At 36.9% G+C, this 17,980-nt stretch overlaps 2 protein-coding genes across 2 annotated transcripts in view; both read left to right on the forward strand.

The window, feature by feature from the left end:
• Positions 1-262, forward strand: part of LOC122805783 (olfactory receptor class A-like protein 1) — a 120,453-nt gene extending 120,191 nt beyond the window's left edge. Inside the window, exon 3 of the mRNA XM_044076050.1 lies at positions 221-262. Coding sequence (XP_043931985.1) covers positions 221-262 — 42 coding nt within the window. The remainder of the gene's footprint in view (positions 1-220) is intronic.
• Positions 263-576: 314 nt separating this feature from the next.
• LOC122805784 (olfactory receptor class A-like protein 1) lies at positions 577-1,497 on the forward strand. Its single transcript, XM_044076051.1, has one exon. The coding sequence runs from the start codon at positions 577-579 to the stop codon at positions 1,495-1,497; it is 921 nt and encodes a 306-aa protein (XP_043931986.1).
• Positions 1,498-17,980: the final 16,483 nt, after the last annotated feature.

Here is a 17,980-nt window from a genome sequence, read left to right on the forward strand (position 1 = left end):
GCTGTTCTATTTATCCAACCCCCCCAAAGATGTCCCTGGACAAACTGGTCTGTTCCAAACCTCATTTGCCAGAGTCTTAAATAATAATTTAATAAGGGTATTGAAATAACCCTTAACAGTGTCTCTTTTGTATCTGTTCTGTTTTAGATCATATAGTTACTACACAAAAAGAAGGATACAGCCTAAATTGTGTTACCATATTTGTTTTTTCTGCTTTCAGATAACTGAGATGCTATATGCATGGTCAGATAATGAGCTGTGAATGCTTCCTGCCTTGGCATACAGAGTCATCATTTCTACAGAAGATGAATCAATCCCATGTAACTATGGCAGTTCTATTGCTTCAGCGATTACTTGACACAGAACTGTGTATTACATTTCTGTATAGTATGAAACAAATTCATATCTAATAGAAACTGCATTAAATGTTATTATATTTTGAATCTGTGTGGCTTATAAAATCTGTTAAAGTGTCAACATTTTGTTTTATATATTCCATTCTGAACAACTGACATGCTTGTGAGGAATTAAGAAATGATTCTTTATAATCAAATTAAAGGTGTTGTCTTTGCAATAATGACTGCGATTGGCATTTCTGGCAATATATTAGTTCTTTTCTTCTTCCATATTTCCATTGAAGATCATAAAATACGGCCAACTGAAAAAATAATTTCTAATCTAGCAGTTGCAAATCTAGTATGGATTTTGACATTGGGAGTGCCACATTCCTGTTTTGTGTTTGGTTTACAATATCTGTACAGTGATGTTAGCTGCAAAATTAACACATATGTTGCTAAAGTTTCCCGGGCAATGGCAATTGACTTAACTTGTTTTCTAAGTTGTTTGCAGTATACAACCATAATGTCTTCTACTCCCAAGTGGGATAAAGTAAAAAAAAAGCTTCAGGCATATCTTATATTTATAATACCAGTTTTATTGTTAAGTAATATGACATGCTGTGTGGCTTTAGTACTCTTCACATTTTCTGCCGCTAATGTTACTAACATGGATTATACCTTTAATTTAGGATATTGTCTCGTCATTTTTCCAGATAAAACTTCATTCTTGGCCCACTGCCTGTTCCTATTCAGTGAAGATTTGACATTTGTTGTCCTCATGATTCTGTCTAGTATTTGTATCTTACTGATTTTGTACAAACACAATAAAAGAGTTAAACGTGTAAGAAATACTGACCAGAACCAAGAAAAAACAGCAGAGAGACAAGCAGCAAAAATGGTTGTAACACTTGTTAGCCTTTATGTCTTTTTCTTTGGAATTGAAAATACAATTTTTCTGTATCAAGTGACTTCCTCTGTCAAGGTTCATTCTACTGTATCTGATATTCGCTATTTTTTCTCTACATGTTTTACATCTATTTTTCCGATTGTAATTATTGTTCTCAACTCAAAAATAAAAAGTAGACTGAGGTATTTTGTTTGTGAAAAGCCAACCAGTTTGCAAGAAATATTTCAAGCAAGGCCATCCCTTACAAGATAGTATTCGTCTACTTTGTGATTATAACATGCAGCCTGATAAAAACATTGCTATCAAATAAGTTTCAGAAAATACACTCATAACAACTTATTTTTCACTCAAGGACAAACACAGAATTAGCTGCAATGCAATTGTGCTATTAATGTGATTATTTTAAATGACTGTTAATACAATGTAATGTTATACAATTACAAAACCCAATAAAACAATGTTAAGCATAAATTCATTTCTTGTTATTGCAGTTTTCATGGATTACATTTAACTTGTTTTGTGCAATAGCTGTCATAAAAGTGCAAAATAACATTTGCCATTTCATTTTTAACTGAAAATGTAATGTAGCATGTGTCTTCCTTTTCTGTTAGTACTTGGTGGTATTTCTTGTTGAGGGTTATAGCTGGAGACCTGAGCCACACATCAGTGTCTATGACCTTACTTCTTATACTTTGTTGAAATATCCCTGAGGTACATTAATGTCCATCTTCTGGTCAGATTTTTCAATGCATCTGCCTTGAGACAGACCTGCCATATCTCCCCTAGCATGCTTTTCATGGAACTAGATCAAAGTATTCCTGGCTTGTATCCAAAGGTACTTCCTTCCGACTTACTGTCCATCAAGATGTACTTGGTCTGTCTCCTCAGAGCTCCATTCACAATGCAGCTTCACCAAGGCATGTCCCCATTTGTATTTCCAGGGAACAGGGAACCTTCTCCAATGGAACTGCACCAAGGGTGCATTGTCCCATCACCTTCTCCAAAGGAACTGCACCAAGGGTACATTGGCTCATCACCTTCTCCAATGGAACTGCACCAGTGGTACATAGACTCATCATCTTCTCCAATGGAACTGCACCAAGGGCACATTGTCCTATCACCTTCTCCAATGGAACTGCACCAAGGGCACATTGTCCCATCACCTTCGCCAATGGAACTGCACCAAGGGCACATTGTCCCATCACCTTCGCCAATGGAACTGCACCAAGGGCACATTGTCCCATCACCTTCTCCAATGGAATTGCACCAAGGGCACATTGTCCCATCACCTTCTCCAATGGAATTGGACCAAGGGCACATTGGTCCATCACCTTCTCCAAAGGAACTGCACCAATGGTACACAGGCTCATCATCTTCTCCAATGGAACTGCACCATGGGCACATTGCCACATCACCTTCGCCAATGGAACTGCACCAAGGGCACATTGTCCCATCACCTTCTCCAATGGAATTGCACCATCACCTTCTCCAATGGAATTGGACCAAGGGCACATTGGTCCATCACCTTCTCCAAAGGAACTGCACCAATGGTACACAGGCTCATCATCTTCTCCAATGGAACTGCACCAAGGGTACATTGGCCCATTTCCTGAGGGGACCTTCTCCCATCTTGCTATATGCATTATGTGGCCTAACCAGTTTTCAGTCCTGTAGTACTAAAATAGAATGAAACAGTAACTCTAAGCCAGACTTCATATGGGATGCCAAAGTGATCTGTCTGTGTGCCATGTTCTATAATACTAAGTGACATACTATTTCTGGTAGTTTAGTGAATCTCCATTCCATAATCAGCCATCCCCTCCCCCCATGATACTTATTTTAGCCTCCGCTGGAAACAGGCTCTGTCCTACTGGGACTTTCCGTGTCAACAAATGTTCAATAAACAAATGTCCCTCAGTGCCATTGATACTTACCACAAGTCATTCAGTACCCGTAAATCTATCAGAGCATTTTCTCCAAAGCAGCAAACAGATACTGGTGTTCATACATCTGCATGGCCAGCTAAACTGCATCATCTATATATTTATTATCTGTTTTAGGTACTCTTTGCAACTGCTAGTAACAATGAAAACATTTTCAGCCTTAAAAATTATTAATTAGGTCACTAATTCTAGCTATAGTAAATCTAGGTAAAACAGCAAAGCCAGTGTTTCTAACTGTCAGTCACAGAACAGCAGCTTTGCACCTCAACCAGAAGGTGTAGTCTGAAATTATCAATTGAGTTAGGAACTTTTAAGCTGGAGTTAAACTGTCCTTTAATGGAATATATCATCAGTATATAAAAATATTGCCATAATGCGAGACTGATGCATGCTGGAAATGTTTCTATTTTCCCAATATGTAGTCACTTTAAAGTCACTGCATGTTGCAAGGGAGGATGGGGGCATGGAGCTTTTGTACTCCACACATTTTTTTTTTTGATAATTAGTTTCTTTATTTAGCAAATGACATTTGGGCTCACATTTTGTATGAAAGGCAGTCAGTGACGCAGTATGCACTGTAATTGATTCATAACCCCCCCCTCCCAATCACACAAATGAGTTAGTACCCTTTCAAACTTTAACATTTAAAAGTACTGTGAAATGCTGCTGGAGTCTAGCCACAAATAAAACTCAAAGGAAATGGGGGGGGGGGATATCAGTATTCATGAGGCAATCAAAGAAAACAGGAAATATTAGTCTTTCCATTGTAAATGAATGCAAGACAAGACTAAATGTTTATCCTATGTCTATATATAATTCACCAAGGAGGAGATTTGGCTAGAAATGGACTGATGCTAGTACAGCAGACACATGAGGTCATTTTGGTATAAATAAATCAGAAAAAAATACAAACCATGCAGACAGATACAGGGAAATTATTACTGCAGATAACATCAGGGTGTGATGAAAATCATTTCATTGTTTGGATATACATGACCCTTAATTTTTCCATAGGCTTTTCTAGAACATTTCAAATTAATCTGAAGTGCATACAGTGGTAGCCACTGATATCAAGACCGTATAACAACTGCCAACTTGCAGAATGCCACTTTAACAGATTAAACAAAACATTTTCAATTTCTTATGATTTGTATGACAGAGTTCCTTGCCAAGGTTAATATTCGTGGAATACATAATGGCTTTGTCCTTGCCAAGGTTAGTATTCGTGTAATACATAGGGACTTTCTCTGCCAGCTGAAGTTCACTCTGGGCCACATGTTGGGTTTGCTCTGGCACATGGAAAATACCCAGCTTCAGCACACTTTATTGCTTGGTCATCCTATGTACCATCAGCAGCCTTTTTTGCTTGGTTATCCTATGTACCATCAGCAGCATAACTCTCTACTATCCCTACAATCCAGATTTTTGTCTCAGACTTTTTGTCCATTCATAATACAAAAATATAATGTCAGTCATTTGAGCTTCAGATTTCATATCTTTCAGAAAATGCATGCAAACCCTAGCAGCATTCCACATGTATAAGAGCATTATTAAAAAGTTGTACCCCTATGATTTTTGGCTTTGTCCAGAATCCTTATGCTAATAGGTTGCCAGGTGTGCTTATCAACTATTTGTCTGATGGGATACCACCTGGGGACAAGCAACATATTAGGTAATGATGGCTTCCCTTGAGGTCATCCTCTGATGACAGACACAAAACTCATTCCTCCTAAATCAGGTCTTCCAGTACCAGAACCATCTCAGCCCAGGTCACTTTGCATGGAAGAAGGGATTCATTTGTTTGAATCACAGGTGTGGTTCACCACTGGTTTAGTACAGGCGTCCTTTTCTTTGCACAATGTGCTCTTAATGATTTGTGTTCCAGTGCTTGAAATCATTTAGATCAGTACGTATTAGCATGAACATGGGTGGTGTAATGTTCTCTCCTCATTTTGGGTTGCTTGCTACATGTAGTAATACTTGTAGGATTGCATGGCAGTATATAGTTGTAACTCTGAGATCAAATTTTATTTATTTGATGCCTGTTAACAATAACCCATAAGTGGGTGTGAAGGAGGACAGAAACAAATACTAAGTGTTGAAAATAAGAACAAGTAGGTGTGAGTGATCGAGTATCTGAGTCAGTCAGATTTACTATGACAGGTGGGTGTCGTATACATGCTATATATGTATTGAACGGGGAAATGAGAAGTGTGTGTGTGAGAGGAGAGAGTTGTGATAGAAAGTTCAGTAGAAAGAATTTATAGATATGATTGGAGAGGCAAAAGAGTACTGTACCAGTATCTCTGAAGCATTTGGTTTTGCTTTCATTTAGTTAGTGAGAATGAAGATACTTCTTAAGAAAAACAATATGTTCAGCTTATTTGATAGAGTTGGGCAGAGAGTTCCAACAAGCTGGAGCAAGTTTAGAGAAGGACCTTTCAAATGTAACAAAGTTAAAAGATGGTCAAGCAAGCATGAGACAGTCGGAATTGCAGAGGGAATAGTTGGAGTTTTTCATTTGCTATTTGTTGAGAAGGGGAGGACAGTATCTTTGACTTAGTTTATAAATTAGAGTATTTAGAAGACTTGAGACCATATCACTCATGGGTAGCCATTTTCCTTTGCTAAAAGTACAGAAGTGGTTTTCAGTTTTATTGGAGAGATGGATGAAGAAAAGAATTTGAAAATGAGTGCTATTTTAGGACGATCCAGTGGTAATAAGTGGCAAACAATATTCATGTTTAGGTAGAAGAATATAATCTGCTGAGGCTCTACAGAAAGGAGATGTGAGATTCTGTAGAATAACCATAACAGAACTATACCTTTGCAAATTTGACTTTCAACATGTCTGTTAAAGGAAAGACACTGGTCAAATGTGTGGCCTGATTATCTTTGTTCAGTGACAAAGGGTATAGGGGAACCTGTTGAATCTGTAATGGTGAGTTTGAGAATCGGCTCTAAGTTTTACTGCATTTCAAAAATCATTAAGGACATTTTTTAGTATTGACTAGAAGTTTATTAATATGGCTCCAGTTCCAAATGGCTGTAAAGACAGTCTCTGGTTTATTTTGTAGAACTGATGAAGTCTTCTTCACTTTAAGTAAAACAATATCATCTGCATAGAAGAGACAATTGGTTTGAGGGTGTGTTGGGTTCTTATTTTGGTACAGAGGTTATGTGACATACCGTGGTACAGATGGAAGAATGAAACAGCAAACACGCTGCAGCTAAAAGCAGTTTAATCATAAAAACAGTTACTTAGAAAAATCATCAGCTTAATCATCTTGCACACAACACCAAAATATCTTCTTTCTTGGTATAGTTGTAACTCTGCTAGGCTAAGGCAGTCTCTGAATCAGTCAATCAATCAATCAATCAATCAACCAACCAATCAATCAATCAAGCAGTCAACTCAAGGTACATTGAGAGACCTAAATCCTGTTGTGTAAAAGGAATTCAGGCACTGGTTATTGAACTGGAGTCCTGAGACAAGGAAGGAAGGGAGGCAGGTGAGAAAAATCAAGCAACTGATGTGGCTTATATACACAGAACATGTAGTACTTTCTAGAAACTTACAGCTGTTGAACTGCTACTTTTTGGAAATCTTATAACAGTGAACAAAAATAATACACAGTTCTTGAATTGCCCCCCCCCCCACTTCATCATCCCTTTCCAATTTGAATTGTAGCTTTCTGCTTGTGTTATGTACATCAGCCTCAACTGTGTAGCTCTAAAATATCCCCTTAAATCATATAATCCTACACCTCCTTGTTATATTGGGGAGGATCAGTTTATCCAACTTGACACTTGCCCTCTTCCATTCCTAGATAAAGTCCTTCAACTATTTATTAATTACTGCCCACAACTTCTCCTCTGATTGATAAAATATGTCTGACCTGTATAGAAAACTAAAGGGACTAAAAACATTTTACCGCTCATATCTTGCCATCAATATCCACAGCCAAGAACTTCCAGTTTCTCAGTGTTTGTATTTGCAGTCATACAGAAAAAAGTAGCAGAAAGTATACTAAGAACTAAGCCAACACGGGAATGGTGAAAGGAGATTCTGCTGATAAGGATGGCTGCGGTTAGGGGTACAGATAACAGACAAGATGGGGCTGGAATTTACTGGAGGAAGCTGACAAAGAAACTAAAGTACTTGGAACAAATCATTAGAGAAGGAAAGATAATAGAATACAAAGAAGCCAATAAGTGATCTGGACTGCAGGCTAGCGACTGTCTTCCTTATCAGCAATTTATATCAGAGTATAGGCAAGAAAGGGATAGGGGAATCCTAAATGAAAGACTTGCAATAGTTCAGTTTTTAACTGAATTTAGAACAGAAGCTGCTGTTAAAAAGGGATAATTAGTAGGGCATATAAAACATTGCACAATAACTATAGGAATTAATCAGAAGAGGTCAGAAAAGATTGGGAAGAGAAATTAGATATGCAATTCACAAACAATCAATGAGAGGACATACATATGGCTCCTAAATACTTAGCAGTCTAGACGATTTAGCATTTGTGCCTGGAAAGGTTTGCACAGATGCTTTTACACCCCACGCAGACTCCAAGAATTTTTCCTCAGGAAGATGGCAAATGCTGGAGGTGTCATGGGGAAGAAAGAGGTACCTGGGAACATGTGTTTTGTGAGTTCAATGAGTTGAAAGACTTTAAAAAGTCCCTAGAGTACTCTGGCAGGAATACTGGCCAAGAAAATGAGTGTAACTAAGGAAGTTATTTTTTGAGCTGGGATACAGGATCTGAATTGCCTAGACATCTTAAGGCCTTGTTAAGTTTAATTCTGGTGGCTGCCAAAAAAGCAATTACTAGAAAATGGAAATCAAAATCTAAACCAACTATACTTGAAGTAATGAATATTGTACAGATATAAAAACAGGAAGTGGTATCTTTAGAAAATGTAGGAGTATATTACACAGAAAAGAATAAAAGTGTGGGAACAATACATGTAGAAAAATGTTTTGGGCAAGGAATGAGGTTTAAGAGAAGGCAAGAACTGAATAATTGCTATAATGTTGCTTAGATTATACATCACATATTGTGTTATATATCCTATAATGTTTGTAAATGTGAACTTGTTAATATGTTTACTTTTATCTAAATATTCTAAGTCTCAAGTGATAACTCATTAACGGGGTTTATTAAAAAATGGTGTGGAGTTTCCTGAAATGTCTGAAAGATAAATAAGGAATGTTATTTTTTTCAGTTGATTTTTAGATACTGGCCCGAATCTGCTAGTGTCTAAAACATGTCCCTGTGAAATATGGCTACTTGCCCTTTTTAAGTGTGCTCTCTTTTATACACAGGCATTTGAGAAGAAAGGTCAAAACATGAACCATAGTTCTGTAAGAAATATGTTTTATACCTTAAGTACAAAACTCTGATTAATCCATCATTAAGAAAAAATCCTGCTCACTAATAATCGCATCATAATTGGCTAACAAGTATATTATCTATCCAGATAATGCAGATTCATACTCTTGTATCTTTGCTATGCAGTTTGCTGTTTCATGTCCAGCCAGGAGTGAACTGAATGAATAAAAATTGGACAGAATGCGTGGGCCTTACACAGGGGGAGGGCCCAGGGAAAGTCACTAAAGAAGTGAAAAATTAGTAGTGACCCCAAGACAGAGCCTTGAGGAACACCTTTGCGAGAACTAGTATGCCATTTTATTCTTTTTTAGAGTGATGTAAGAGCACATCAGAAAGGATCAAAGTCTGAATGATGAGTTAAGGTGCATGTGGGAGATACAAAGGGGTTCCTCCCACAAAATCATTAATTTCAATTTGCAGGTAGCTGTTTGCACAAAATCATATTCTTTTTGCGCAATGCAGTTACCCATATCTTATATATAAGCAAACCTCTCCAGTTTAAAATCCTCTATAGCAAACACTCACCATAGTCTCCCACATTTCATAGCTGCACAAAGAGCTGCCAGTTTGTGTAGAGGGCAGCACCACTGTAGGTCATGTTATACTAGACTACTAAACACACTCACTTAGATGTTAAAGTGACTTTCCACTACTCCTTCCCATCTACTTAGGATCTGCCATAATGGATAGGCACTTCCCTGCCATCTCTGTTTCTGGTCTGGTGGATATGGGCATTCAGAGACAGTATAGTTACTGTCTCATGTTCACTGACAACCATTTGCTTTTAGAACAGACAAACACAGTGTGAGAAATGTAGATAGACAATGTCATTGGAGGAAAAGCTCTCACATGCAATGCAAACCAGGCTGCCAGGATTACACTCAACACACTCACTACCAACACTAAGGAAAAAACACCCACATACACAGAGGTATTCACGTGCAATCTACCCAAACCTCCAAAACCTCCTAAAGGCATTTCTCAGTGGAGCCGAACACACACAAAAAATACAGAAGCTGATACAGCACATAACTGAAGATCATAGTAGCCCAGCTTCCACGTCCATAAGGTAACACATCACACAGCTAAACATTCTAGTTTTGGAGGATTCCATTGTAAGACATGCTGATGTCGCCCTTACCAGGCTAAACAAGGAAAAGATCACAGTCTCTGGAGCCAGGATCCACCAGATCACGCATGCACTTAGGTCTTTAAACCACAAGTATCAGTATGACATGGTCATAGTCCATATGGGCATAAACAATCCAAGACATACCTCACTGGACTATATGAAGACAGACATGATAGAGCTCACTGGACTATATGAAGACAGACATGATAGAGCTCACTGGACTATATGAAGACAGACATGATAGAGCTCACTGAATATGTATCTTAGGTGAGAATGAATCTAGCCTTGAGTACCATCCTACCTTCACCAGTGATGATCCCACAGCAGCAGCAAAAAATGATTAACCAACAATTGCCTTAGTTTCTTCTGTTAGCCTGGGGAAACATGATCAACAAACCATAATGCTTTGCCAGAAATGGTTTGCACTTGCACCACTTGGCTTCTAGATACTGGCAAAAACTATCTCCATAGTGTCATCTTCAGACTGAGGCAAGTTGTTAAACTCTTCAACATAACAAAAGTTACACACGACTACCTTAAGGTACTGTTGCTCAGCACCAGGAGGTTAAATACAAAAACTGCTTCCTCTGGAAGCACTCCTTGCCCTGGATGATGCAGACATATGTGTTGTCATGGAAACATAGTTCAGAACCATGGAAAGCACCTCGGATATCAAAGGTTACAATGCATTTAATACATTTCGAACCCCCTCAGCTCCGGATAAAACAAAGGGAGGCAGTGTCTCAGTGTTTATAAAGGACAAGTACAGTGCCAGACTGGTCCATCAACAAACCACAGGTGCGACCCCATCATATCTCCTTGCCAGCTACAGATCCCTAACATCCTACCTAAATGTACTGGAATCTCTTAACATTCAGCCTAACACCATATGGGTGATTTCAGCTACCCCTCCATAAACTGGGAGACGTTTTGGACTTCAGCAATGCAAACACCCTGGAGCAACTAGTTAGCTCCCCAACTAGAGTTACAAATATCGTAGACCTAGTACTCATGGACATGGGTAAATGCTGCTCCTTCCCATGCATTCACTCCACCCTGGTAAGAACTGACCACAAAATGATCTCCTTTAGTATTAGAACTAACCTAGAAACCCCATCAAACTCCGAACCTGTGAAGAACTTTGCTAAGGCTAAATACCTCAAGCTAAGTGACAGGTTATTAAACTTAAACCAACAATACAAGACAGCACTCCTTCATCCTGGAAATAATTTATGGATGTTCACAATTCACATACCGGTTTCGGCTGCATAAGCCTTCATCAGTATAAAGAACCATTGTTACATCAGACCATTAAATACTTTCTACTTACACCCCATTGGTCAATCACAAACAGTCATTTAACCCTGGTGGAAACAAGCCCCCTAACCTGATAATCCACCTTTTTTTCTCTTTGTTCCAGTAGTTTATGCCACCTACCTTTGTTATTTAGTTTATACCCAATTTTATCAATAGCTGTAAAATAACATTTAGCAGTGCTATGTTGCAGAGTGTGTTTATATAAAGCATTAGTAGTTTTTTTTCATCTGATATCACTCGTATGTTCTGTTATCCTAAACCTCAGAGGTCGAGAAGTCTGACCTATATAAAATGCCGAACAGTTACATGTAACTTGGTATATCTCCCTGTATGTGCTGCGACAGCCAAACATTCGAATATTAATCTTAACATAATCTGAAATATCTGCATTTGTAAATAAAGTGGTTATTAATTTGCATACTATAGTATATTGAAGTATATGGACTATAAGGTATCAAATTACAAACAAAAGCTCATCAGCAATCCATTAGTTGCTTTATTGTGCCTTTATAGGTATACAAAGGCTGTGATGGGAATTTTATTTAGATACTTTTATAAGTCTCATGGTGTGCTATGAAAACAAACCTGCTTTTCATTTTTTTTGTTATAGAGGAGCAAACTGGGTGATAGATTTAACAGCCTTTGAGATAGCCTTGAACCAGACTTTTCTGCCCTGTTATACTGCTTGAAGAGCATTGCACTCATATGCCTTGTGTTGCCATAATAATATATTTTTTTCTCTCTTTCCATTGTAAATGGCACATCGGAGGATAAATGTATTTTCAAAAAGTACAGCCCTTCCAATATTTAAACCACTGACAACTCCCCGGAGGAAATAAGTCTGCTACAAAAATATCAACAGAAAGAAAAGCAACACAGGTACCCCACAAAAATGAGGGTTCAGTATCATCTGCTGACCACTTTTATATTTAGGAAACCTACAGCTCTATACCAAGCATTGACTCATGGCACTTCAAATTAAAACTAACTACAGGGTTCTCTGCCACCTCTGCTACTTTAACGAAATGTGTGTTTGGCAGTCACTGACTTGTGACACTTCACATTAACAGCAACTATACGGTTCTCTACCATCTGCTAGGTACCACTATAAATTAAAAGTAATTCCAGGATTCTGGGCAGTCATCTCACTACTGAATTCAGATTAAATACTATTGTAAGGTTTACTGATTCTCCATCTGCTACCATGCTATATCAGAATAAATTACTCTACAAGTTTGTAGACCATCTGACTGCTGCAATTTCAAATTAAAATAATTTTAGGGATTTTTGTCATTTACAGACTTCACAGAAAATGCAGCCATAGGATCCTCTTCTATCGAGTATTCCTATATGAGATTAAGTTTTGCCTTCATCAGAAACTTCCTTTTGCAAATGCTACTTAGCTCATGCAATACAAAAATGCAACTCACACACAGACACACACACACACACACACACACACAGACACACACACACACACACACACACACACACACACACACACACACACACACACACACACATGCTTACCATTACTGGAAAAAGAGTTGGAGGACTAGGGTTATATACTACTATCAGAATACTGCATCTGAGATAATTTGTTAAACATAAATCTCATTAACACTGACGTACTCCAACAAACTCGATGCATTTCTGGGTTGTGTTCCAATGAAGCTGAAACTCTGCCTGAGATTTCAGTCAGAGTGGCACAATTATTGTACAGCATGCTAACAAATGCAAACAAAAAAGGCCATTTTTCTGTCTTTTATTATAATGGGATAAAGAAAAAAAGTCTTAATTTCATTGACAGACTCTGATTACAAGTAGATATTTTTTCATACATATTGCACTGCACCATGACATTTTATTATTTTGCATTTGTTTACCAGGTTTATCCAACTGGGTTTAATCAAAAATCCCTTTATAATAGAGGACTGGGGAGAAAACCTCCAAATTTTATAGACATTAGTTATATATATGGATAGACATTAAGTCATATACATTAGCAATTGCACAAGTATTTGCTAAGTATATTACAGTCATAAAAGGCAACTATTGCAGTATAAAATATACTTATACATTAGTGGATGTTGAACATTGAGGATTTGATGGAGTATGAATGGGTATTTACAAAATATAGTAGTTTTATTTGCATATGTAGTGGTTGTAAGAAATCAGATAGCATAGCAGGAGAGGTATTCAAATTTGATGCATCAAAGGGTTATGTTTCAAGTACAATGTCATCAATTTGTAGGTCAGCAAAATAAATAGTTTGATGTTAAATAAGAGCTGGGCAAGATGCTGACAGAGTAAGAGGAGGAAATAAAAATGAGCAATGGATAGTAATCTAGCATTTGATCATCGTGTGTCCACAGTGGTGAGGAAATCATTCTATGCTGCACAACTTATATGCAAAGGTATGGCATCTAAGTCCAAGGAAGTCATCGTTCCACTGGATTCGGCATTCATCAGACCTATTACTGAGTCCAATGACCTCTTTGGTATGTACCTAACCAGGCATATCCAACAATTGGAATGTCCACACAGGTTCCTCACCAAAGGAATACAGGGCGTAAGTAATATGTCCTATGCAGACCACCTCAAGGCCTTATCCCTGTATTCTGTCTCGTACAGGCATTTGAGGGGAGATCTATGCCTGGCATACAGGGCATTGTCAGACCACACTCTGATGGACCTCCTGCATATCCACAAAACAAACAGCACCAGAATTACCCGTTCTAAAGACTTAAACCTTGCCTGTGGTATAAATAGGACCTGCTGGAGAGATAGATATGTATCCCAGAGACTCCCCTATCTATGGAACAGGCTCCCCATCCCAATTCAAGTGCAACTTGGAAAACTGAATGGGAAACCAGAAATTCATCCCTGGTTTGGCACCTATGTCTCTAATAGACACAGGTAACCTGTAAATGGTTCATCTTCCAGGCCCATGCTTACACTTACTAAGGGTATCAGAAGTTGTCAGAGATTAGGGATGCATGGCTAGGCTTAAAAAGGCCCTTGCAGTCATTAGCGTAGTAAACACCTATGACCCTATAAGCAGTAGGATATGTTACTGAATACATGCTGGGGTTATTGATGGGAGGATATCTAAACTATAACTGTTTGCAAAAATAGAGGTGGAATAGGTTATGACTAGCAGCTTTAAAACAGATGGGACTTCACTTCAAAGAGATGAGCAGTCCAGCTAGAGTACAGATGTTTTCATTTAGATTTAAGTAGTCTGTGTTTTCCAGTTTCATGGAGAAATAGAGGCCTACAGTTTGGACACACTGCATGAGTAGTGGGTTTTACCATGTGATTTTTTGACAGAGGAAGTAGAGGTCAAGAATTTTAAAGAGGATCTGAGGGGGAGAGCTGGAGTGTACCAATACATGAAAGTCCTAATTGTAACATGTACATCGAAAAAACAGAGAATTGTATTCACTTGTTTCCAGTGTATACATTTGGGGAACTTGAGGAAATCAAACAAAATCAAGGTAGGTGTTCGATTGACTCATAGTGGTGAGTTTGGGCAGAGGAGTTGGTAACAAATCTAACAATTTTACTGTAGATGTTTTCTCTTGTTTTGAGTGTTGGGTTGAGTGTAGGTTAATAAGCACACATACTGCCTATGAGAGAGTTTAGAGCAAGTGTTGTTTTAATTGTGTTGGTGAGAGATTTTGGCTGTGTAAAGCATCTCTAGTTTTTCATGCAATTTTGTATACGCAGATCAAGTTAAAGATTATTTTTATCATCATCCCTTATAATTAATTGAGAATTGACTTCAGTGGTTGCATTATTAGGAGATTATTTAAAAACATATTTTGAGGTGGGGTTCAACATGAGTTGTGAGTTATAAAAGCCATGTTTCAGTCACTATTAAATCTTCCTGAGTTTTTTTTTTTTTTTTTGAAATATTCCATGTGTCTTATGAGTGTGGAGTCATCTGTGTATTGTATTAGGGATGCCTGTTTTGTACTACCCTAACCCTAAAATGCATCTTAACTTACAGAAAGCCCTGTACATAACACTACCACTTTTCTGATCAATCTGAGCTGAATATGGACAGGTTATGGATAATGTACTGAAAAAGGACATTTGTTTCTTTTTTCTATGTACTGAGTGACGTTTTTTGTTTTCCATATAGCGAATGGTTAAAATGTTTTGATAGCTGTTTTGGGAGTCAATCAGATAATATGTCAACCATCCAATATATAATCAATGCCTATACTTAAACCTAAATGAAGACATAATATAATATGTCAACCATCCAATATATAATCAATGCCTATACTTAAACCTAAATGAAGACATAATATTGCATGTGTTGTTTCCATTGTTAATGAAAAATTCCATCAACCTAATTTTTCATTTCAAAATTCAAAATTAATTCTTACCTCTAAATTGCTAAGTTAATGGTAAAAGAACTGTGGTTTGAAAGTATGATTAACTGATATACTTTAGAATACCATGACCTTGGAGAGTACCTTTGATGATTTAGTGATAATTTTCTATCATATGTGAATATGCTTGATTTAATTTATACACCACACTGGCAGGTACAATATTATCTGTCTCATTTATAATGATCATTACAAACCTCAAAGTCTGGCACAGAGCCAAATGAAGAAATATAAAATGCAGCAGGAGTATATGCCACAAAGGAAAACACAGTAAGTTGAAGTGTGAAGACAGAACTACAGGTAATGCTACATTTTAGATGGAATAAATATATAAACAGAAGTAAAAACTGTTAGGAATTGTATATGTTACCATTGTGAATTATTCTGACATTTTCTGTAGTCAAGAACATGTTCTTCTTTCTTACAAATATTTTAATTAATACAGAATATAGAATAAGTGTTCCACAATGAAAATAACTTCATACTTTGAATTTAGAAATTGTTATAATAAAAAGCATACTCCATAGATAGTTAGCTTTGTCAGTTTTTCAATATTTTTGGACAATGTGTACAGCCATCATACATATGTATAATACTCTTTACAGAAATTGTTTCTCTTATTAACAGACAGCTTTCTATTGTAGACAATTACTTTTTTATAATAAAGCATTGATACCATTATATTAATTTGGAATGGCTCTATTTTACTCTGTTTCATTTCTTTTATTAAAATTGCATTTATCCATATAATGCAACAATACTTTTTCCAGACTGACTTGTTTCATCTTTAAGTATTTGTCAAGGGGCAGCTTGAATCCTGCTTTTAAGTTTGCGTAAATTCACAGCAATGTCTATCACTAAAATGTTTTGAATATTCAGTGGAAACCAAAAGTAACTACACACTTAGAAAAGAAATTTGAGATGCAACAGATATTCATAACTTTTTATTATGAAATGTAGTAATTTTACAGAAGTCTGATTTTATTTCTGCAGCAGAAAAATGCAAAAACAAACAGTTTATAAATTAATATATATGGTTTGATGTCAACAGGTTCTCTCTTACCAATTAATGTAAAGAACCAGCTGATTTTTCCTAAGATTTACTAATTTCAGCTTTAATAAGCACATCAAAAAGGTCCATGGCCAGGTTTACAAATGTTATCTGATGAATGTTTCTTTAAAGACCTACATATTTATGAATGTATAGATTTCAGGTTAAAAGATCAACAAACAGCTGTTTTCTATCATGGACAGCAGTGGATAAATGGAATTCCATTTTATCAAGTGTCGTGCAACCCTGTAGTCAGTACATCTAAGTCTATGGATGGTTTGCGTCTTCAGTGTCTAGGGCATTGTATTGTTTTTTATATATTTGAAGCACTTGTTGAATTTATTGTCAGACTGTAACTTTTGTGGAATTTCACGTTGCATAACAGAAGGTTTAACAATTCTAGTGACACCAAAGAGGTTGTCATTATACAGTTTTAGTATACTAATACTTCAGACTACAATCTGTAAAAAAAGTTTGATAGCTGTGGACACAGACAAATGAGGGTTCCAACCAAACTTTTGATGGAAGATGACTAAAGGAAGTGTTAGTAACAACAATACTCTCACGAGTGGTAGCAGTACCTGTAGTAACAGTAATATTTAAGCAACAGTAATAAGAATACTAATAGAAGTATCAGGAATAGCAGCAGCCATAAAAATACTCGTAGATGTAGGATTTGTGGCAGCAATAACATCGTTAGTAAATGGTTGTAGCAGAAACAGCAATATACCTGGATACTTCATCTGTCGATGGGTGTAGCAGAAACAGCAATATACCTGGACACTTCATCAGTAGATGGGTGTAGCAGAAACAGCAATATACCTGGATACTTCATCTGTCGATGGGTGTAGCAGAAACAGCAATATACCTGGATACTTCATCTGTAAAACAGACCTGCATTTCATACATCTTGCATGATATAGCTATATAGAAACTTTGGTAACAAACAGCATTTATCTATAATTAAAATAAAATATATATCACTTGCAAATCTCTTGTAAGGTTTGTACCATAGGTTTTATTGTAATTGTTCTTTAAAAATGCTTGCAGTGTGAAAAAATAGATAATTGCAGGGAACCTACTGAACCATTCTGCATGTCAAAAATGTTCAGAAACTGCAGTGAAGTTGATTTGAAGTACTGCTGTAACCTATTAAGAATGAACTACAGGCAACAGAAGGCTGCCCATGTTTTCTAGTATCTAAGCTATATTATCTTTGATTAGTATCCAGCTCGGAGATTTAAATGTAATGCTACGTGGTTAGAATGCAGACTGCTTAGGCACTGTGAACTTTTTTCTCAGCAGCATAAAAACTCTTCTGGATTAAAACTTAGTTATCCCATTTCTTATAATTGTTCTTGACCCTTTAAAATTTGGTTATCCCATTTCTTAAAATTGCTCTTGACCCTTTGCAGAAATATAAACACATTCAGAAAAGTACAAGTTTTTGTCCTTTATATTTTTGTTTTGCAGAATTTTCTTCTAGT

The sequence above is a fragment of the Protopterus annectens genome, chromosome 7.part0, assembly GCF_019279795.1.
Source record: "Protopterus annectens isolate FY-2018-M chromosome 7.part0, PAN1.0, whole genome shotgun sequence".
Taxonomy (NCBI): domain Eukaryota; kingdom Metazoa; phylum Chordata; order Ceratodontiformes; family Protopteridae; genus Protopterus; species Protopterus annectens.